Source organism: Phascolarctos cinereus, unplaced genomic scaffold, assembly GCF_003287225.1.
Source record: "Phascolarctos cinereus isolate Bilbo 61053 unplaced genomic scaffold, phaCin_HiC Scaffold_726;HRSCAF=1367, whole genome shotgun sequence".
NCBI classification, from domain to species: Eukaryota; Metazoa; Chordata; class Mammalia; order Diprotodontia; family Phascolarctidae; genus Phascolarctos; species Phascolarctos cinereus.
In genome coordinates, this window is record NW_027556098.1 from 30,926,494 (window position 1) to 30,950,517 (window position 24,024).

At 34.9% G+C, this 24,024-nt stretch overlaps 1 protein-coding gene across 2 annotated transcripts in view; it reads right to left on the reverse strand.

Moving 5' to 3' along the window:
* Window positions 1-24,024, reverse strand: part of GABRA5 (gamma-aminobutyric acid type A receptor subunit alpha5) — a 109,425-nt gene that overhangs the window by 30,483 nt on the left and 54,918 nt on the right. For both annotated transcript variants that reach the window (XM_020992905.1, XM_020992904.2), the window contains exon 6: window positions 9,765-9,847. In XM_020992905.1, the coding sequence (XP_020848564.1) occupies window positions 9,765-9,847 (83 nt within the window). The remainder of the gene's footprint in view (window positions 1-9,764; window positions 9,848-24,024) is intronic.

The window sequence follows — 24,024 nt, forward strand, 5'->3', positions numbered from 1 at the left end:
GAAAACTATTTTTTATAACATTCATGGAACCGATGATAAAAATAATGTGTTTTTCTTCATGTAATTGCAACATTAAAAATATGTGTTTTAAGTTTTTCCCCCAATACTCTAGATTTTGGAAGGGCATATTAAAATACTTTTTTAAAAAGGTAAGAACCAGGGGGGAACAGAGGGAGGGGGAGAAAATTTGGAACTCATCTTGTAGAAGTGAATGTTAAAATGTTAAATGTTAAAAACAAATAAATGAAATTTTAAAAAATGAAATATAAAAAAATGCTAAAAAAAGTTAAGAACCTATGGTCTTCTATTATACAGAGGAAGTCAGCCTTAGAGGAATAACAGTCTTTTGTAATATTAAATTTTGAAAATATTGTAACAAATAATTGACACAAAGCAAATTATGAGAAGTCATCTAAAGATGATGCTTCCCTAAAGTTTGCTCAGTTTTATATACATTATCTTATTTGATACCAGTGAGGCTGCTTAGGAATCTCGTTGACAAACAGATTTCTAAATGACTTGCCAGAAGATTAACATCTGGACAAAGAATTATTGAGTAGATAAATGGACCATGGTCCACTATAAATGGTAGAAATGCTAAAGTTCTGAATGACTTGAGGATTTACTTGCTAAAGACAACAACAAGAGTCTATATAAGATGAGGACAAGATGAACACCAAGTAAGGGACAAGATTCCTTCTTGGGGTAGATGAATTATGATTAAAATTCTCTTGTATAATATAATAATCTCTTCTCCAGAGCATTAAATGGTGCTAGGTCTCTTTCCATAGAAAACTAAGTACTCTTGTCATTATATTCCAAGTAGACTGACATAGGCTACAAATCTTTATACTTTCTTCAATATTAAGTTCATTTTGGAGACACGAGGCATAATCTTTAGCCAATTAAAATAATATTGCATTTGGAATAGTAAAAGAAAAAATACAGTGTTTCACTACATAATCGTTGCAGATTATATGCCTTTTTTTTTCAAAAAGGGTGGAGTGTGACCATTATGTGAAGCTTTTAAAAAGTGTGTCAGTGTGTCAGTATTACTTAAAACTCATTTATGACTAAACTGTCTTTGGCGCAAGATTAGGATACATGGAATACTTGTGAATATATATTACAATTACACAAATATTTCTTCATTGATTTGTGGAAACTTGCCTATTTTAGGACCTCTAAACATGTGTCTGAAAAGGTTTGTGTTTTTTAGCTTGTGTTTTAGTTTCCACCAGTCTTGCACCAGTTTTTTACTCACTGAGAACTGTCTTTCTGCATCTCTGTTTCCATGCTGTTCAGCAAACACAATTACTTTTAGCTTTAAATATGCAGAATGGTTTTTGTATTTACCAAAAATCAGAAAGAAACGCTTCATATATTGATGTATCATGGACAGTTTAGCTAGCATGGGAAGATGCAAGTCTCACCATGTCATGTGACTTACGCATGGCAGCTTTGCCTCCCCGCCCGCTCCCCTTGCACCTATAGCTCTTCATTGGGTTGAATGACAATACCATTAGTACTGCAGTGCTCTAAATGAATCATGCAAGTCGGCTTTTGGAAATATACTGACAACACCCTGAGAATTCTAGGCTCATGGCTTGCAATGAGTGAGGGATAAATGCATATCCATATGCCACTGGTAAATACATTGCTGCTCTGTTTACCTTTTAAGCAGAGAGATGAACAGAATTATACCATGCAAAAATTACACGATGAAAGGTTATAAACCAATTTTTGGACTGAAAAAACAGGGTGCCATAATTATGTGGTGGCAACTATTATATAGTGAAATATGATATTCAATAACACTATGAAATGGATCCATACTGATTATGTATATACCACAATTGAAGTTGACTTTCATTTTTAATTAATATATCATCTTAAAGCAGGGTGGGGAACCTGTGACCTTGAGGCCATGTGTGGCCTTCTAGATGCTCAAGTGCGGCCTTTTGACTAAATCCAAACTTCACAGAACAAATCCCCTTAAGAAAAGGATTTGTTCTGTAAAACTTGTACTCAGTCAAAAGACTGCACCCAAGGACCTAGAAGGCCACGTGTGGCATCAAGGCTGCAGGTTTCTTATCCCTGTGAGGCAGTCTAACATTATTGAGTCTCTAATCACTTTTGAATTCCAAGGTTTTCCTGTCATGTAAAAATACTCAAAATCAACTTATACCAGGTGATAGGACTTCCTATGAACATTTTTCTGAGGTTCTTTCTGACTTACCTTGAAAAGCATATTGTCTTGTCCCTTCTTTCAGAATTTGAATTCTATATCTCTGAGTCTTTAAGCAACTAATTGGTGGTACATTACACAATCTCAATAGGAGCTGGGTAGATTATGTTGACCTCCAGATATTGAAAAGCATGTATTCCTCACATTTTGCTGACACTATTGCCAAGAGGTATCTGTATAAATTCTAGAGAGAGTTTGGCCAAAGCTATTCTTCCTTTTTTATGATGGAATCTGTGTGGTAATGCAGTCACATTTACCCAGAGCCTTCTTTTGGGCCATTATAAATGTCAAATATGCTTCTGCCATGAGGTATTATATAACAGAGCATTGTTATGAGCTCTGCTAAAAAGTGATTTCCCAATGTAACTTCTAAGAAAGTGCTAAAGTTTAATATTGAATTAAATGGCCTAATACTTTCACCAAAAATTTGATTCCAGGTGGGAAATTTTTTAAAAAATTAGCAATTATTGATAATGTTGATATTCTTTTAACGCTTTTATAAGTCCATAAAATGGCTTTCTTTTATACAAAGCCGAAGAAGTGAGAGATTTTGTTAAGGCATATGTTTAGACCATAAGATATGTGTTTAAGTCATAACATAATGTAAGGAGTACATTAATTTTCTGTTCATGGCATTGTATTTTGTTTACTTCAACGGGCAGGAATTTTTCATAAGAATTCGAAGATGATGGTCAAGTGATGTCAAATTTTTCAGTATGTCCCATGCCAACACTCTCAGGTTCTATAAGGGAGGATACATTCAATTACTTACCAACTGCACTCGAACGTGGAATTATGCTGCCTGTATTTTTTCCACGTTAATAGGATATGATTCTAGAACCCAGAAGAGCTATTTTGTTTGATCTTGAGGATTTTTACATGGCAGGAAAACCCCAGAATTCAAAAGTGATTAGAGACTCAATAAGGTTAGGCTGCCTCACAGGGGTGAGGAACCTGCATCCTCGATGCCATATGGGGCCTTCTAGGTCCTTGAGTGTAGCCTTTTGACTGAATACAAGTTTAACAAATCCTTTTCTTAAGGGGATTTGTTCTGTGAAGTTTGGATTCAGTCAAAAGGCCGCACTTTTGGAAAAGGAAAAGGAAAGGCATTTGATCAATAGGATTTCCCCTTTAACTTCAGAAACTACTTGAGAAATCAGTGTATTAACAACTTTGGGAACTCAAATGATAACATACACAAATGAACTCAACATGATACAGTGGGAAAAAAAGGCTGAATTTGGAATGAGAAGTCTGAGATTTGATCTTAGTTTTGCAACTTATTATATGTGTGAAACTTAGCAGTCCTATCTCAGTATCTCTAAGCCAGAATTTCCTCATCTATAAAATAAGGAGATTGGAGTAAATAATCTTTAATCAATTTAACCGGCCTCTTTGTTCCCCATGTGAGAAACTTCATCTTCTGACTGCAGGCATTTTGACTGCCTCCCCATGCCAAGAACTCTTTCCTCTCTAAGCTTTACATTTTAGCTTTCTTTGTTCCTCTAAGTCCCAACTAAATCCTACCTTATCTAAGAAGATTTTCCTGATCTCCAGGCCTGCTGTGAAGCTTAAATGTGATAATAGATTTAAAGTAGTTTTTTTTAAAACCTTACAGCTCTATATGTAATGATGATGATGATAATGATTAGCCTCCTGTCACTAGGCCTCCCATCTGGTGAAGTCTTCATTCCCTGAGCCTCCTGCTGAATTCAATGTTTATAGAACAATACAAGAGTGCTCTGGTAAATGTTTAACAACCCAGCAATCCAAAACCAAAAATAGCTGCACACCACACACACACACACACACACACACACACACACACACACACACACACTTTTAAGTCTAATCTGCATTATTAAAATTTTTTAAAGCCTAGACAATCAACAGGACAATAAATCCAGCTCTGATTTAGAGCTCTACCAATTTTTGAGGTGTAAATGCTCACACTGAAAATTTAGCAATCTCTCTTAGAGTGGGCCTCCTGATCTGCCTTAATGCAATGCCTTCGCTGTGTTGATTATCTCCAGTTTAACCTGTATTGTACAGTTATTTCACAGTTGCCTCTCCCATTAGACTGTGAGCTCATCAAGAGCAGAGAATGTCTTTGCCTTTTTTTTGTATCCCTGATGCTTAGCACAATGTTAGGCATTAAGTAAATGCTTAATGAATGCTTATTCACGACATCTAGCTCTAAATCTCTGAACTCAGATTAGAAAACAATATTCTACCATAGGTCTCTCTAACATATGTGCATGATTCTACTTCTACAGAAAGAGGAGTTTATTTGAATTTTCTCACCCCTACACGAGCTTGAATTTATGTAAAGAAGCAAGGTGATAATATTCTTGAAACAATTGAGTATAGGCACCATACTAGTAAAATTAATGAATGGCACTTATGTTTAGAACTGCCAATATCTAAAGCAAATCAACACTCAAAAAGCCAATTTAAATGTTAAACAAAAGGAAACCCGGCATAAAATTTGAAACAAAATACGTAGTTTTGTCTCCACTGAGTGTAAGAAATGAAGAGAGATAGAAATAAATTCTGATTCTGTTTTGAGTCATGAAAAGTGGTAATACATAGACACGGTGGTACAAATGAGACAACATGACAATAATATGAATCATTTTATAAAAAAGAATGCCTACTATTAATGCCTAATGTAAAACTGAGTGCCTTGGCATATGAAAGTAACCATATAAATCTAGGGAGTATAGAAGGAAGAATATAGATATCCGCTTTTCAGATTAAATCTTCCTAACCACTTCTATGATGTTCCTTGCTGGTCAGCATTTCCTGGGATACATTGCTATTGGCACAATCAGAGCTGTCTCTGAGTTAGCAGGAGCTCTATATGGGGAGAAGGAAACGACCACAGGACATAGAACCTGGGATCATAGATCAGGCATTAGAGTAGAATTCAGAAGAATGAAGGCTAAAAAAGATGGAAGCCTAGTGTTGAACAGTATTCAACATTTGCTCCAGTAACGTAGAAGACAAAAAGCATGCTGCTTTAGAAAATGGACAAAAAAAAATAGTACAGTACATCTCACATCCATTCCAAAAGAGTAAGAATTTTATGATTATTCAAAATTCCATAGTGCTTCTATAAGCAAAAACAAGAGATGTGAACATACTGTCATTTATGGGTAATCTACGAAGTAGCTATGCAGAAATTGAATGAAGGTTACCCTAACTCTGGTTTAATTGACAATAACATTACAGATTTTACCTGGGGTAAACTTAAAACTTAAAAAATTGATAATTATATTTTTAAATAATTGGTTTCATTTATATTTCTATATACTTAATATATTTAGACTCTTTATTCTGGGAAGGATTCCCCAGACTTCACCAGACTGTAAAAAGTGTCTCTGACACGCAAAAAATGGTGAAGAACCCCTACAATAGAATAGGATGAGTCAGTCTAGAATTTAGTATTGTGAGGACACATAGTAGTAAGACCTTTAAAAAAAAAAGATCTTGAGGCCTTTTGGTTTAAGACATAGGTTGCACAGTGGATGAAGAACTGGACCTGGATTCAGGAAGACCTGAGGTCATATCTAGCCTCAGACAGTTACTAGATGTGTGACTCTGGGCAAGTTATTTAATCCTGTTTGCCTCAGTTTCCTCATCTGTAAAATGAGTTGGAGAAGGAAATGGCAAGCCACTCCAATATCTTTCCCAAGAATACTCCAAATGGAGTCATAAAGAGTCAGATATGACTGAGCAGCAAAATTATTATTTCCTGCAGTCAAGTAGTTAGCAAATACTGTTAGGTAGCTATAGAATTATGCAGAGGATTTCAGGAATTCATTGTTTCATTTGATAAGAGATGTCTGTTTCAGTAGTGGAGCCCATATTCTGAGCAAAAGATTTGTATATTAAAACAGCCACACAATCCCCTTAGATTATTTTTTTTAATTAATCTGTTGGCTAAGCAATTTTCACTTGATTCTAGAAACTGTTTTGAAAAAGAAAAAAAAGTCTTATCTCTGTATCCATCTTAAACAGCAGTTTATTGCTTCTAACATGTACAGTATGGTACTTATATTTTCTATTACTTTTTGTCCTCTATATTCAAAGGTCCTGTGTTATATGTAATAGAATTCAGTGATATTTGGTAGTAAGGATAGGTTACAGAGGGATTCTGGTGTAGAAAGAAGAGCCGGGAGGCAGGAAGTCTTCCTTCTCTTGTACTGCTACTGCTTTGTGGTGTATTCATATTGCTCTTTCCCTCAGTTGTCTAATCTGTAAAATAAAGGGGTTGGATTGATGATTTCTCAAGTACTTTTTAAATAGAAAACCTACATGATAAACATGTAATTGATTGGGGTTTTTAGTTTTTCATAAAGCAAAATGAAAACTTCATTTATCATTCTATTTTTCTTAAATATTAGATGGTTATCTTTAAATATTGGACAGAACAAAGGATGAGATACAGTATTTGAAGAAAACTTTCATTTTCAAATCAATTTCCTTTTATTGAGAATCAAATAAATACTGTACATCATGAAAGTGATATATCTAATTCTAGTTGAAAGGAATTTGAAATTTTCTAAAATATGGCAAAAAATAAGTTAGACATATTCACCGGAATTATTTAACAATGATGACAGAACTATTTGGAAATAACATTTATTGTGGGTAGTAGTGTATTTTTCTACCACACTGAAACTTTAATTGCGTTTAAATTGTACTCTAAAACTCTTCGATTTTTTTTTTTTGGCAACTGGGGTTAAGTGACTTCCCCAGAGTCACACAGCTAGTAAGTGTCAAATTTTTGATCTGAGGCCAGATTTGCACTCAGGTCCTCCTGACTTCAGGGCTGGTGTTCTACCCACTGTGCCATCTAGCTACCCCCTCTAAAACTCTTACAAGAAATTTTCAATTGACTTGTCTATTAAGATAAGCTTATTAAGAATAAAATAGAAATCTTTGGGTCCATTAAAAAGCCTGATTACATTTGGAGTATATTACTCTGGAAAACTTTGTAAGTGGTAATATTTTAAAGCTTTCTTGTATAAGTAAATATAAACAGCTTCAAGTTTTAAAAATAGAAAATAAGATTAAAGGCAAGAATGGACTTGCAATATTAAAGAGGAATTAAAGCAATAAGTCTTATAGAGTAGCATTTTTATAATCATAGAAAACAACATTGAAGTTATTGAGACATCAGAGAACAGCTTAAAGGATAACCCTGATTTATTACAAAATAAGAAAATAAATAAGTTATTATCTTCTGGTCACTTCTTTATACATGAAATATTAAATCATTGTATACCAGAAATGCTCAAGGATGTGTATTGAGGGGAGATGAGAGTTCAAATCCCATCCATGATACTTAACAAACTATCAGATGACGGGCAAGACATTTAATTTCTCTGTACCTCAGTTTCCTCATCTGAAAAACTGGAAAAAATGACTGCCATATTACTTATATCAAAGTTGTTCTAATGATCAAATGAGATTATATATGTAAAGCACTTTGAAAACCTTAGAGTTCCTATGGGAAAATAATTAGTATTACTATTACTATTATTATTATAACATTCACAGTCAACCACTCTCACCTGATATAAGGTTATGACTATTTCCAAATGAGAGGAAGTTTTCCCACAATGTGGCAATGAGACTAAACCACAGACAGCCTTAGAGTAGGGGGAAAGATAGGCCTAGAGAGGACATTAGTTAGAAAAAAGGAAGCCTTCCTTGATCCCTCTCTAGGTGAAGAGATTTTTTTCTTCCTTAAATCTTCCCACTGAATTGTATCTGGACCTATATTTTGCATATATCTTACTTATCTCATTCCAAAATTATTTGTATAGCTTCCTTCCCATTTGATTTAATCAGGTTATGTTATTTATATCAATTTTTTTATCTCGGGTTTCCACATAGTCTTCTCTGACAAGAATCTACTTACATACACCTCCTTTGTGAAGTGTGTTCCCAGATACAGTGTTTTTTTTTTCTTTTTTCAGATTGTCTTACAGAACTTTGTCTGGCTCTTTCCTTTGCCTCCAATTCTCTTAATCTTATTTTTTTTTTGGCTTTTAGGCAATTGGGGTTAAGTGACTTGCCCAGGGTCACACAGCTAGTAAGTGTCAAGTGTTTGGTCTGAGGCTGGATTTGAACTCAGGTCCTCCTCACTTCAGGGCCGTTGCTCTATCCACTGTGCCACCTAGCTGCCCCTCTCTTAATCTTATTTTATACGTGTAGATACATACCTGCCCTATTCATTTTCTCCTTACCTCATCCCTGGCAAAACATAAACTCTTGATTTATTGATAAACAACACAACAACAAAACCTTTGTATTCCTAATATATAGCAGTGTGCTGAAGTAGTTGAAGGGTGAGCCTTGGCATCAGGAAGACCTGGGTTAAAGCCCTGCCTCTTTCACCCATAGTGACTGAGTGACGACCTTCAATAAATCATTTAATTTCTCAGTGTCCTAAGGCAATTCACTAAAGCTATGAACTGAAAATACCAATCTTGATTGATAGGACTTGCTTCACAGAGAAAATCTTTGTAGCAATAAAACCATATATTAAGTCCTTCTCCCTGTCCCTTATATCTGGGAGAGTCCTTTGCATATAATAGATAATACTCATTTGTTAATTTAGTCAATGGATGAATCTTTTCATCCCCTCCCCTGCACCTACCATGATGAATTGCATATACTGAATAACTGAAAAATATTGGTTGACATTGAAAAGGTGCCTAAATTTGAGAGATAATTATTTTGGTTCAACCCTAGGAGTTGATCCCAAAAAATCTATACTAGTCCCTGGGTCTTCCTGACTATGCAAGTATGAAAATGCAAGGCAGGCAAAGATAATCCTAAGATTGCCCTGGAGTTTTTAATTCAATATAAGGTAGACCAGATTTGGTCCCTGAAGTTTCTGAAGTTAGCTCCCTCAGTGTCCAAGCCTACATATAGTAGTAACAGCAACACTGATAATAAAAACAAAACTAAATTCCCAGGAGGTGCTTACATTGTTCTGAAATAAGAAGTTACCTCTGGATTCTGAGACATGTCACGAGGCTGCTCCAAGCTATTGTAGACCTCTCACTCATTTAGTATTAAAACATTGAAAAGCAACGTGGCATAATGGAAAGAACATAGAACTTGTAGTCCAAAGGCCAGGGTCCAGGTCCCAGTTCTATTATTCATCACATGTGAATTTGAATTGAACATTTAACTAGTTAACTTTGATGATATGAGGATGATCTCCCCTACCTACCTTTTTAGATTATTATAACATAGGGTTGTATAAAAGTATTTTCTCAAAGTACTAGGCAGATTAAAATTATACTGCCTTGCACATTAAAGACACTCAGACAAATGTCTCTTGAATGAATAAATGAGAGTGCAAATATGTGAAGGGCAAGGTGAGAGTGAACAAAAGTATTTGCTGGAAAGTGTTTTTATTCAAGTCCACCTGAATGATCGAGGAAGCCCACTGAGATTATAGCCATAGTTCTTACTTGCAAAAAGAACTTACAACTTCCAAATTTCAGAGGACAAGCATGTGCATCCATTGGGAAGTCTTCAAGTTGCATGGGACATTCAGCAGAGATGGTCAATCTAAAAAACAAAGAAGGAGAAAACAACTTTATTTTATTACAAGGTAATGTTTAGGAATTGTTCTCTCTGGATTTTGCATTGTTCTAATTAATGTTCACTATCTTCATTCATTCACAACTTCTCCAATAATCAATTTTAACCAAGATTTCCCAAATGATTTGGTGGAAATGTACTTGGAAGTCTGGTGAAACTGAGAAATTAGGGTCAGAAGACCTGATCTGTACTTGCATCATTAACTCACTGTGTGACTTTAACCATGTTGCTTAGACTTAGTAGCCTCATCTGTAAAATGGGATGATAATCATACTTCATAATTTTCTCTGGTTGTCCCCTCTGCCTCTTCATCATTTCATCCTTGTGGCTTCTCTGGATTCCTTCAAGCTCAAATTCTACCTTCTGTAGGAGGCCTTTCCTAGTCTCCCTTACTATTAGTGCCTTCCCTCTGATATTATCTGCAATCAATACTTTATATAACTTGTTTGCACATAAGTGCTTGCATGTTGCATATCCCTACTAGATCAAGCTCCTTGACAACCAAGATTGTTTCTGCATTTCTTTATACATCCAGCACTTACCATAGTGCCTAGTATAGAGTAGATGCTTATCAAATACTTGATTTGACACTATATCAGTGTTGTTGGAGGGATTAAATGAGATTATCTATGCTAATTTGTGAAATGCTATATGAATATCAATTATTCATAAAGTAATTTAGGTACCTTTACTGATCGTGTTGTTTTTTCTAACCATACCACCATCAAAATTGCCTAAGATACTTTATTTGGAAATCTATAAGCAAATGTAAGTTTATATTTTTAAAACTGAAAATATATCATATGTATATGATGTGTTTTCAATTATAGATAGATACATACATATGTTAAAATACAGAAGCCAGATTAATTTTTAAAATAAATTTTAGTGCTAACTTTTCTTTTTTAAATCAATGACATTTCCCAGTATATTATACCTCTTTCCCATCCTAACATACCATCCCACATAAAAAATATAGAAAAAAAATTCTGGCAAAATTAATCAATATATCAAAAAAGTCTCACATTAAATATAATATTCCACACCCTTAGATCACCATCCCATAAAACCACAGTGAAAGGTGGAGATGCCCTCTCATGTTTTTTCTTTGGACCCAAGCATAATCACTATAATTGTATAAAATTCAGTTTTGATTTTCCTATTTTTAAAAATATATATTATAATTTTTGTGTATACTTATTTCTTGCTTAATATTTGCTATACTTTGGAGCACTTCATTTGTCTGCTCATGTTTTCAGTATGCCTCACATTCATTGTTTCTTATAGCACAATTAATATTCATGTACTACAATCTGTTTAGCCATCCTACAGCTGATTGACATCTACCTTGTTCCTATTATAAAAATGTTAGTGCATATGGGTCCTTTCCTTTTATCGCTGATTTGCTTAGCATACATGCCTAGCAGTAGTATCTCTGGATCAGCAGGTACTTATATTTTAGTCACTTTATTACCATAATTCCAAATTCTTTCCAAGAATGGTTGCACCCACTCACAGTTCCACCAATTATATACATATGTGCCTATCTTTACACAGCCATTTCCACATTAAGTACTCCTATATTTATTATCTTGTTAATTTTCTAGGACCATGGAAATATCTCAATGTTATTTTGATTTGTATTAACCATAATATTAGTGCTTTGGAACACGCTGTCTCATGACTGTCAATAATTTGCATGATTTTTTTTTTTTGAGAATTGTTAATTCATAATCTTTGACCACTTTTCTGTTGGAGAATGGTTCTTGGTTTTTGGTCTTAACATTTTCCTTTTGTTGCCTATGTATTTTGGATAGCAGATTCTTATCAGATATACTTGACAAAGGTCATATTTCCACCAGCTCTTTTGATTCTTCCTTAATAAGTTTTCTTGGCACATCTTACCCACCAAATTCTGTGCTAGGGTAGATCATGTTCCAGCAAATTTCCAGTATACTTAAGAATTGCTAATATAAATTTGCATTATATGATTCCTCTATGAAGTACTATATGTGAAAATTGATTCTACCTTTTTAAAAAAAATTAAGTTGATATACATATATATATATATATATATATATATATATATAAATTCTCTTTCCTTAGTCTTCAAAAGCAAAAGAAATTAAATGCAATAAGTTTACAGTAGAAGTTTTGAACTTAAATAGACAGTTGAATTCTAATAGTAGCATAAGTTTTGCCGCAGGGTAGAGTCTCAAGTTGCTCATTCCAAGTTAAATTCTTATATCTAAATGTGAATATGCTGCACGTGTGCCAAATGAGCAATTTACTGTTGACACAAAACCCTTGATATTTGCATTTTGTGATTTCATCATAACCAAATGTATTTACTTTATGAAGTTAGAATAGAATTCAAACACTTAGAGATTTGAGGCATGATCAACCCAATATGTAGACTTTTTTTTAAAAAAAAATCACTGCTATTTTTGTTTTTACATCTTAGTCATCTCTAAAAGAAAAACCAAACCAAACATTCTATCCCTTCCAAATTGAACTCTCTTGTGAAAGATAACAATTAAAGGAAAACAGTGTCTGTTTTTACCAGCGATGCTTCTATTATGCCCTATGAATTCCTTGGGATTTTATTTGGTTTTGGTTTTGGTTTTTGGACAGAAAGGAAAAATGTGTCATTTTCTGTTCTAGAGAACACTCTTAAATTTTTTTATCATGTGACTTCCTTTTTATGATATTTCCATTCACATTGCTGTAGCCTATGTATGTACATATGGATATTAAGATATACATATATACAAATGTGTATATATGTGTATTAATGAAAATATATAATATTTTATTTTTTATTTTGATCTGCATCTGCTCATTCAAATTGCCTTATAATTCTCTGAATTCCTCTATTTGTGACCTCTTACTATACAATAAACTTCTGTAACACTGATTTAACATAGTTTTTTATTTTCCCCCAGTTATTCCTCAATTACTGGGATTTATATTTTTCTATTATTTTCAACAATAAGGAGTGCAGCTATGAATATGTTGGTGTATATTGGACATTATTTTTCTATCTTTGATGCCTTTGGGAGAAAAACCCAGTAGTTGGATTTTCTGATCAAAGGATATTAACTGTTTAGTCAATCAATCAACATTTTTATCAAGTGCTTACTATGATCCAGGCACTGTAAAAATACATTGAATGAAATAATCTTTACTTGAATTCGTTTACAGAAAATTTCTTGTATATTTTCAATTTGATATAGAGATAGTTGGGCCAATTCATAGTGTCATAAACAGTGTCTGTCTCCCCATAGCTTTGCCAAACATTTTCAAGTTTTATAATCTGAGTTACTTAATTTGTGTTTCTTTTACTATTCATTATTTGGAACATTTTTTGAATGGTAGTTTATGTTTTGCAATTCTTTTAAAACTTTATTTATATCCTTTGATTAATTACCTATTGGGGAGTGGCTCTAGGTTTATTCTTTTTGTGTCTTGGATATAAGAATTTTATCACTAGTATTTGGTGTAACTTTTTTTCCCATTTGGCAGTTTTTCTTCTTAGTGTATCTCCACTGTTTGTTTTTTCATGTGAAAACTTTTAATTATTTCTAACACGAAGGAAGGAACATTTGAATACAGTGAAGAAAGGTAGAGTATCTGCAGCTCTGGAAAATAATATACTGTTGCTGCAAGTTACACAGTGTAGTGAATGGGTCCTGGATTAAAAATCAGACCTTGACTGTTTACTGCTAATTACTATTCTTATGGAATTAGGAATGATTATCTCTGCAAGCATTTGAAAAAAATCATATGACAGGTATATGCCTCAACATTCCTATCCATAGGACGAATTATGAGGATGAAATCATGTATGTCAAACTATGTGAAACCGTAAGGTACTATATCAATGCCAGCTAGTATTATTTTCATTATTACAAATATTGAGAAAGGAAAAAAATATTTATTAAGCATATGCTATATAATGGGTATTATGATAAGTACTTTACAAATATTGTATCATTTGATTCTCACAATAACCATGGGTTATTGTTGTTTTACATTTTATACTTGAGGAAACAGAGGCAAAAAGATAAAATGAGTTTCCCAGTCATATACCTATAAGTACCTGAAGCCCAGACATGAACTCAGGTCTTCCTGACTTTATAATCATAACTCATTTATTAAGTGCCTTCAGATTTACAAAGTGTTTTCCCAACAACTCCAGGAAGTAGATAGTATAAATTTTATTATCAGCATTTTACAAGCAGAAAAGTTGAAGCTCAGAAAGACTTATTGACATCCATGGTTGCACAGTGAAGAAATGTTATCACTGGGGTTTGAAACCAAATTTCCTGAACTAGTGTTCTTTCCACTCTACAATGTTGCTTTTCTCAGAACTAAAGATACCCTTGAATCTTGAAATAATAATGATAGCTAACGTTCATAAAATACTTTGATATTTACAAAGTATTCTACACGTATTATCTCATTTGAACCTTGTAACATTACCCTGTGAGATAGGTACTTATTATCATCTCTGTTCTACAGATAATGAAACTGAGACATGGAGAATGTGACTTATTCAGGGTCGTACAGCTAGTAAGTGTGTGAGACAGGATATGAACTCAAGGCTTTCAGACTCTAAGATCAGCATTCTGCAGGTGACTTGGAAGAGGTTCCACACCACAAAAAAAAAAGAGAGAAGGTAGAAAAATAAGGGAAAAGACAATGGAAAGAAATAGGAGGAGCAATTGGAAGATGATTAGGAACATTCGGAAAAGGAAGGAGTGTAGGGAAAGGAAGAAGGAGAGAGAGAGAAGGAAGGAAAAAATGTAAGGACTATTTGTTACTTTAAGAAGTGGTACAAGTGAAAGTCTATAGAGCTTACTGTCTATAGAGGTCCTACAAAGTGGAACCATTAATAAGCAAAAAGATATTTAAATAAGTGAATTGATGAGAGATCCATAGCAACCAGGTATTTGGATAAACTAGAATGTGTGACATCTCATCCCAACACTGCTTTTTTGTACTATTTCCTTTATTTTCTTTGTCAGAGGCAGAACCATGAATGATGGACTACTGGTCTCTGATAAAATGTGGCGGTTCATTGTACATATTTTAGAGCTAACTATTAACTAGTATAGGAACACCATGGTACTTAAAATCATTGTATGGCAGAGGTAGTAAAGCCCCTCCAAGAGATGTTACAGCTGATTTTCCTCTTTCCTATTTTCCTAGGTAGTATCCAGCAACTAGTGGCATATATGGGAGATGATGCTTCACATATATTGGCTTCATATTTGATCATCTGTTTTCTAAATTTGCCCAACAAGAGGAAGAGGCATCATCTGATAATAGGTGTATTGGGGATGGCAAATAAAGAGCTGGTTGAGTACTATAAAGGGAAAAGAGTCTCAAATCCCAGTATAATCAATGTCTTAATTATTTCCTGACAAATAGTATTAACAAGTCTGTTTGCTATTAGCAAAACAAAAAGTGGGGGTTGTGGAGAAACCATATAATCCAGCCTGATACGAAAACAATGAACCTTATATGGGAAGAAAATTTGCATAGAAAAAGGAAATTATGGCACATACCGTTTCAATCCTTAGTATCTTGAAACTACACTAAGACTTTTGAGATGACGGCATTTGGTTTCTCAAAGTGCTGTCATATCAAAAAATTATGAGGTAAATTCTCTCATCTTTCTCCAATTCTTCTTGTAAAATTAGTATTTCATCATATCAAAAAGACGTTTTTACCTCATTTCTTTTTCTGAATGAGTCCTTATATTCAAGGACATCTTCCGATCTAAATATGTTCATTGTAGTGGTGTGGGAAATTTAGATTTACACTCCATTTGGAACATAGGAAACCTAAGCCCTAGGGCCTGGCTCTGATTCTATATGACCTCTGGCAGTAGCCTAAAATCACTAGGTTTTACCACCTGTAAATAGAGATAATAATGGCTGTTTCCCTCTCACAGCTGTTCAAGAGATAAAATTAGATAATAGGTAGCATGTGGAGTTAAATGCATTACCTTTCATGGCAAAGCTAAGACTAATCCCTCCTGACTCATTGTCTTATATTTATTTTGTGGGATGACACTTTCTTTCACTTATAAATGTTGGGTTTTGTGGGAAAAAATGTTACTTTTCACCTCTGTTAAAATGAGTGTACAAAAAAGGATTAATAGTAATTCAGTCACATGCTTCTCATCCAGTTTTCCTATTTAGTCTGTATTAGACAAATTTCTTAACAACACTCTCATTGAATGAACATAATTATGTAGATTCAATATGGTATTGAGATTGTTTCAGATGGCAGAAAACTATCTTCTAAATAGATATATATTTGATTCATTTTAAACTGGCATGATAGTTTTTCATAGAAAAGGATATAGATGCATATGTGTGTTTGTATACATGTGTGTATTTATATGTGTATACACAAATATATTTAACACACACACATATATAAATGTAGGTTTGTGAATCAAGAGATGCAAGATTGTGCAGTAGTGTTCAGTTTTTTTAATCACACTTTCATCAGTAATAAAAAGTGCTTATATTCCTAATATGTCTAATTACTCATTTATAAATTATATAGTCTACTCTTTTACAAATTATGTACACTATAAAAGTTATACAAAATACAAATGTTAAAAGGATGAAATAAAGATGAAATAATATTTAATCTTAGAGTCTGTAAGGAGTCATTGGAGTTTATTAAATAGTAACCTGGCCATGAAAATTATTTTGTCAACAATGGGGAGAATAGATTAAGAGAAAGACAGATGGGTTTCTCGGGGCAGAGCCAAGATGGTACAGTAGAGAAAGCACTGAGCTGAGCTTTCCCAACACACACCCCCAAACAACTTTAAAATAATGCCTCAAATTGAATTATAGTGTCAGAGCTAACAAAAGGTCTGTGAGATATTCTTTAAGCCCCAGACAACTTAGGGGAGTTGACAGAGAAAGCTATGATATAAGGGTGGAGAAAGATGCAAAATCCATGTGGATGAAATAGAAATGGTAGGACCAGGTTCTGTTGGTGACAGAAGCAACAGCAACTTCAGGAGCTTTCACGTGAGAAATGCCAAGGGACCTGGGGACTGGTCAGAAAGAGATAATAGGAAACCACTGCATTGGCACTTGATGGAGGAACAGATGCGGTTTGGCAACTCCATTGTATATCCACTTCTGAGATATAGTTCAAGGATGAAGAGGAGCACTTTCAGTTAAGAGGAAGAAGAAGCTCTGATAGGTAGTACTGCTTTTGGTCACAAGGGATCAGAGATCCTGAGGAGCACTATTACTTCCAGTCCCAAGAGATCAGGGGCCCAAGAAACAGTGATGTTCCTGTTCCCAAGGGAGAGAGGCCCTGAGGAGCATTATTGATTGAAATCCCAAGGAATCAAGGACTCTTCTCAGGTAAGAATAAGAGTGCATAACAAGAGAGCAGTGACTACACGTCTCCCCAAATCACACAACCTTGGAAGCACTGGAACTACTTCTGAAAATAGCAGTGCAAAAAAGTCTGAAGCTTCAGACAGTGCTCCCTCACCACCACCTCCAAGATGGGAACAGAACCCAACTTTAATGTAAAATTCAAAATCAAGAAATAGGGTGGAAAAATGAGCAAACAACAACAACAACAACAACAAAAACCATGGCCATAAAAAGCTACCATGGGGACAGGGAAGATCAAGACATGAACTCAAAAGACAACTAAATCAAAACAGCTACAATCAAAGCCTCAAAGAGAGAAAAAGAGAATTGGACACAATCACAACAAGAATTCCTGGAAGAGCTAAAAATATTTCAAAATCAAATTAGAGTGATAGAGGAAAAAATAGGTAAGGAAATGAAAGCAAAGAAAGAAAATTACAGAAAGACAATTAGCAGCTTGGTAAAAATAGGCATAAAAATACTGAAGAAAAGAACTACTTAAAATTAGAATTGGACAATTGGAAGCTAATGCCTCCATGAGTTCTCAAGAAACAAAAACAAAATCAAAAGAATGAAAAATAGAGGAAAATGCAAAATATCTCATTGGAAAAACAACTGACCTAGAAATAAATCAAGGAGAGATAAATTAAAAATTATTGGACTACCTGAAAGCCATGATCAAAGAAAGAGACTAGATATAATATTTCAAGAAATTATCAAGAAGAACTGTCCTGATATCCTACACTGATTACCTAATGAAAAGGCACCCAAAATGAAAATTCCCCAAAATATTATATCCAAATTTCAGAGATCCCAAGTCAAAGAGAAAATACTTTAAACAGTCAGAAAGAAACCATTCAAATATCATGGAGCCATAGTTGGGTAACACAAGATTTAGCAGTGACCATATGAAAGGAGTAAAGGCCTTGGAATATGACATTCTGGGAGGCAAAAGAGCTAGGATTACAAACAAGAATAACCTACCCAGCAAAACAATATTATCATTCAAGGGAAATGAATATTTAATGAAATACAGGAATTTCAAGCATTCCTGAAGAAAAGACCAGAGTTTAATAGAATATTTGGCTCCTAAATACAAGACTCAAGAGAAGCATAAAAAAGGTAAAGATGAAAGAGAAATCATAAGGGATTTAATAAGGTTAAACTGTTTATTTTTCTCTATGGAAAGATGATACATAAAACTTTTTTAAAAAAAACTTATCATTATTAAGGAAGTTAGAAAGGATTCTACATAGAAGAAAGATACAGAAGTGAGTTGATTATGTTGGAATGATACAAAAAAATTGATAGGTGAAAAAGACGAATGCCCTGGGAGAAAGGTGAAGGAGAAGGAAGAATGGGGAAAATTACCTCACATAAAGGATGCATGCAAGGAAGAGCTTTTACAATGTAGGGTAAAATGGCAGGGGCAGAGCAGTCAATACTTGAACCTCACTCACATATAAATTGATTCAAAGAGGGAATACACACACATATACATACATACATGCATACTTAATTGAATGATTATACTGTTTTGCTGGGTAGGTTATTCTTGGTTGTAATCCTAGCTCTTACTAGTTGTGAAATAGTCCCACCTTCTGCAGAAAAAGTTGTAATTATTCTTAACCAGCTACAAAACTATGCATACTCTTTGACCCAGCAATACTGGTACTAGCTCTGTACTCCAAAGAAATCAAAGATAAAGGAAAATGATCTATTTGCAAAAAAAAAGTTTGTAGAAGTTCTTTTTTGTGGTAGCAAAGAATTGGAAATTGAGGAGATGCCCATAAATTGGGGAATGGCTGAACAAATTGTGGTATATGATTGTGATGGAATACTATTTTGCCATAAGAAATAATGAGCAGGAAAATTTCAGAAAAAAAAACCATGAAGATTTAGATGAACTGATATGAATTGAAGTGAGCAGAACCAGGAGAATATTGTACTCTTTAACACCAATACTGTATTGATGATCAACTATGAAAGACTTAGATACTGTGATGAAGACAATGATCTATGACAGTTCCAAAGGATCCATGATGAAAACTGCTATCCACCTCCAGGGAGAACAATCTGAATTCAGGCAACTAGAATGATATTGATTATAGATGACCTCAACAGAAATAAGAAATTCAGAGAAGGATGAGTTTCAGGCAAAAAATAATGTAATGAAATGCAAGACTCAGATGAGAGCCTATCCATGACTTTGAGATTACCCTATTCCACTCAAAAGAATAAGTGATGAGGGACAAGATTCTTACTCATTGATCATCATTCAAAATCCAGAATTTACCCTCTGAGGAGCCTACAGAAACTTCAAAGTGATCTGTGAGAAGACAAAGAATTGGGGAGAATGGGAAATAGAAATTTCCAGAGGTTCCTGTGAAAATGTTGTTGTTGGTTATAGAGCAATGATTAGGTTATAACTACCTTGAAAGTAGAATGAGTAACTCATAAAGTGGAGAGAGGAAGGAGAGTAGGAAAGTGTTGGGAGTGGGGAGTAATGGTATGTATCGTTACATTGGAAACAAACGCCCTGGTTAGCTATTGTGGGGAGGATTCAGTGTCATCTCTCTTCTTACCATCGGATTGATAAGGCAGATAGATGGCTCAGCAGATAGAGCTTTGGACCTGGGGCCCAGAAGACCTGAGTTCCAATCCAGCTTCAGACCCTTACAAACTAGGTGACCCTGGGCAAGTCATTTAGCCTCTATTTGCCTCTGGAAAAGTAAATGACAAACTGCTCTAGCATCCTTGCCAAGAAAATAGCATAGAAAACACCATATTGGGGTGATATGGTCCATGGGTTGGACATGACTGAACAACAAGTCACTGATCCCTTAGGGTCTGGCTATAGCCACACTTGCCCCTACTTTGTAGACCATTTAGCATAGTGGATAGACAGACAGTCTTGGGAGCTAAGTGGAAGATCAGGCTTGTAGTTCTGAACCTGAAATGTTCTAACTTTGTAATCTATTGAAGATAAGTCACCTGTCCTTTCAATATCTCAGGTAGCTCTTTATGACTCTAAGTTACAGATATGTTTCTAATCAATTTTGGAGAAGCTACTATATGTATATGTATATGTATGTGTGTGTATATATGTGTGTGTGTATGTGTGTGTGTGTGTGTGTGTGTGTGTCTGTATATGGAGTTTCTTCTTCCTGTGAAATCTCATATCTGGACAAAAACACAAATATTTTCTACATATACACATGCGTACACTTAAATATGCCATATGCCATTGTCAGTCACCAGATATGACTGAATTGCCATGATAGATGAAAAGATAAATACACAGCATCAAGATATGACCACAGGTGACTTAATATGTATATAGTGTGAGAAATTTTATAAAGTCTTATCACAGCTCAGAAACCTTCAGTGACTTTTAATTGAATGCCAAAAAAGTCCATACAGTTTCTCTTGGCATTCAAGACCTTCCATAATTTAGTTCCAACCTACATCTCTTCCTCTCATATACCTCTCTACAACATAACATTTGATCCAGTCAAATTCATTTGGCAATGAACTTGCAAATATATTCTAATATTTTCTACCTTTGTGCCATTCTTTAAACTTGTAATATAAGATCTTCTTTTCTCCTGCTGCCCACACTCTGCCTTTTGCAATGATACCTCATCCTTTAAGGCCAAGCACAAATGCCACATTTCCCCTTCTCTTCCTGGCTAGAGGTGATCTTTATTGCACAGTATCTCATATTGATTTACATTCACATATTTATCATCTTGCAACTTGCATTGTATTTATCTATGCATTTGTGTTATGTTAGCAGAGATCCTGCATAATTTATCTTGCACATCAAGCATATAGCTTTACCTGTAGCAGTCACTTAGCAACATTTGTTGAATGAATGAACATATTGATAGATAGATAAAGGATTTTTTTTAATGTACCTTTATAAGACTGACAAGGGGCTTAGGTTTTTCTGACCACTTTATAAATAAATTCTGAAATTCCCATTTCAATACAAATATGAGCCCACATAATGGAATAAACTGGCCTCCTAAATGAAGTGTGTGGTTTGGTCGATTATTAAGGCAGGTAGGATGGTTGGACTCAGAACATAGAGAACTGAGAATCTCTAAGAACTTGAGTGCTCCTTAGTGGTTCTAGAAGAAAATTTCAGGTAACATACAAATTCTGTTTTGGAAGATTTGAGATTCTCTCCACTGTGAGAGGATTTAGTGAGTAGTTATCCTTAAAAGAAAAATGATGTCTACATTGTCATGGTACAATATTGTGAGCTCCTGGAAAGCAGAATCTGTTTCCTTTCTATAAGTGCATCTCCCCAATCCCTAGCATAGTACCTTTCATGTTCTGGACAAGATCCATACTTTCATGGTTACAGAGGATTCCCAGTGAGGAAACTTACTAATGATGCATACTGGCATCTACTCTATAATTAATAATTTTATAAAGTTGCTTGGGGCATTGAGAAGGTAAGTGACTCCCTAGGGTCAAATAGCCAATGTGTCAGAGGTTCAAAGGTGGGATTTGAACAAAGATCTTTCTGCCTCCCACATGGGCTCTCAATCTACTGTGCCAGGCTGTCTCTGTCCTTGATAGAGAGAAGGTTTTTAATGTGTCTGTTTGATTTGCATAGAATGAGACCATGTAAAGATCAGGTGATGCTTAATTTAGGTGATTATTTACTCATGTATCATCCTGAAAATTCATTGACTTTTGGTTTCCACATCCAGAATATAACTTGATTGATTCCCCTACATTATTCTCTTTTGAGTTTTCAGATCAAAGGCTGAAAATATAGAGTGAAAAGACATCTTATAAGTCATTGAGACTAAGGTCCTCATTTTACAGATCAGAAAACTGGGGCATTGAACGTGAAAGTAATAGAACCAGGATTCAAACCTAGACCCTTTGACTGCAAAGGGTCTTCTTTTCAAGCTGGGGTTTATTAAGTGGGGTGCTATATAGCAGCCCAGAGTAGAGTCAATAATATCTGGGTTCAAATTCTACCTCCGAGCAATGTGTAACTAAGCAAGTCACTTAACATCATACAGCCTCAATTTCTTTCTCTGATAAACAGGGATAATAATATCTATAAGGCCTGTATCATAGGGCTGTTGTGAGACTCAAATGTGAAAATTTGTGTAAAGTACTCTGAAAATATTAAAATGCGATAGAAATGTCAGTTACTGTTGTTAATTATACATTCTGAAGTCACCACAGGTGACTTAATATGTATATAGTGTGAGAAATTTTATAAAGTCTTATCACAGCTCAGAAACCTTCAGTGACTTTTAATTGAATGCCAAAAAAGTCCATACAGTTTCTCTTGGCATTCAAGACCTTCCATAATTTAGTTCCAACCTACATCTCTTCCTCTCATATACCTCTCTACAACATAACATTTGATCCAGTCAAATTCATTTGGCAATGAACTTGCAAATATGTTCTTGGCAAAACAATAAAGAAGTCAGATTCCCTCCCTTTAACATATACTCATATGCATAAGTGGTGGATACTGCGCCTAAGCCATACCTCTAAGTGGTCACAGGGGGCTAGAGGGTGTTAAGAGAGGACTAGTACCTCTGATGTGAAGGCTTGAAAAGCCACTTTTATGATTGCTCATCCACCTTTGGTGTCTACCTGATTCACCCAACTTGTGGCTTCAAGAACCTATAGTACGTGCAGTGGCCACATCCTAGTAAATAGTCTTGGCATATGGGCTAAACCAGTTGAAGGTAACTCACAGTCCTCAAACCTGTCAGTGAGTAGGGGGATGTCTACTCCAAGTATGTGAAGACTTTCCCCAGTGGAATGGGCAGATGCGAACAATTTGTTCCAAAGACCATGAAGGCAGCTGAAGCAGTCACTGGGGAGCACTTACAGCATGTTAGAATCAAAGACCCAAGGTCGTTTACTGCCCTCCTAGGCTCTCCCTAGTTATCCTGACTTTTGTCCTGCCATTGAACTTCAATGACTGAAGCTGAAGATTTTATGCAATTCTGCCTCAATTAAATCCACTCCATGTGCAAGTTAAGATATTACCCATGACGTCACTGGCCCTCTTGGGAAAAGAACAAGCAAGTGGTCACAATTGACAGAAGGAGCAGAGGTTTCATAAATACCTCATTAGACTCATAGATCATAGCTCTAGAACCAGAAAGGACCTCCGAGGCCACTTCCAACCTTCTCATTTTGAAAATAGGAAAGTAAGATCTATGGAAATTGATTGACTTGTTTAAGGCCATGCCACACAGAGGTAACTGTTGGAGGGGAGATTTAAACACAGATTCTCCAGAACTCATTTGCTGTTTTCACTGCAAGACATTGCAATAGCTTTCATGCCAATAGAGCATCTCTTAGACCTATTCAAGCAAGTTTTCTTTAGACCAACCTTAGAGAAAGATTCAGTGAATACAAGGACAGTCATTGAGTTAGCAATGTCTTATGTAGGTAGGTGACACAATGGATAGAGTACTGGTCCTGAAATCAGGAACATCTAAGTTCAAATTCAGACTCAAACACTAGAAGTGTAACCCGGTCAAATCACTTGACGTCTGGCTATCTCAGTTTCCTAATCTGTAAAATGGGGATAATAATAGCATTTGTCTTCATTGGTTGTTGTGAGGATAAAATGTGATGATATTTGTAAAAGTGCTTTATAAATGCTAACAATGATGCTGATGCTAATAATGAACAGATTGTTCAAAGAACTGATGATCA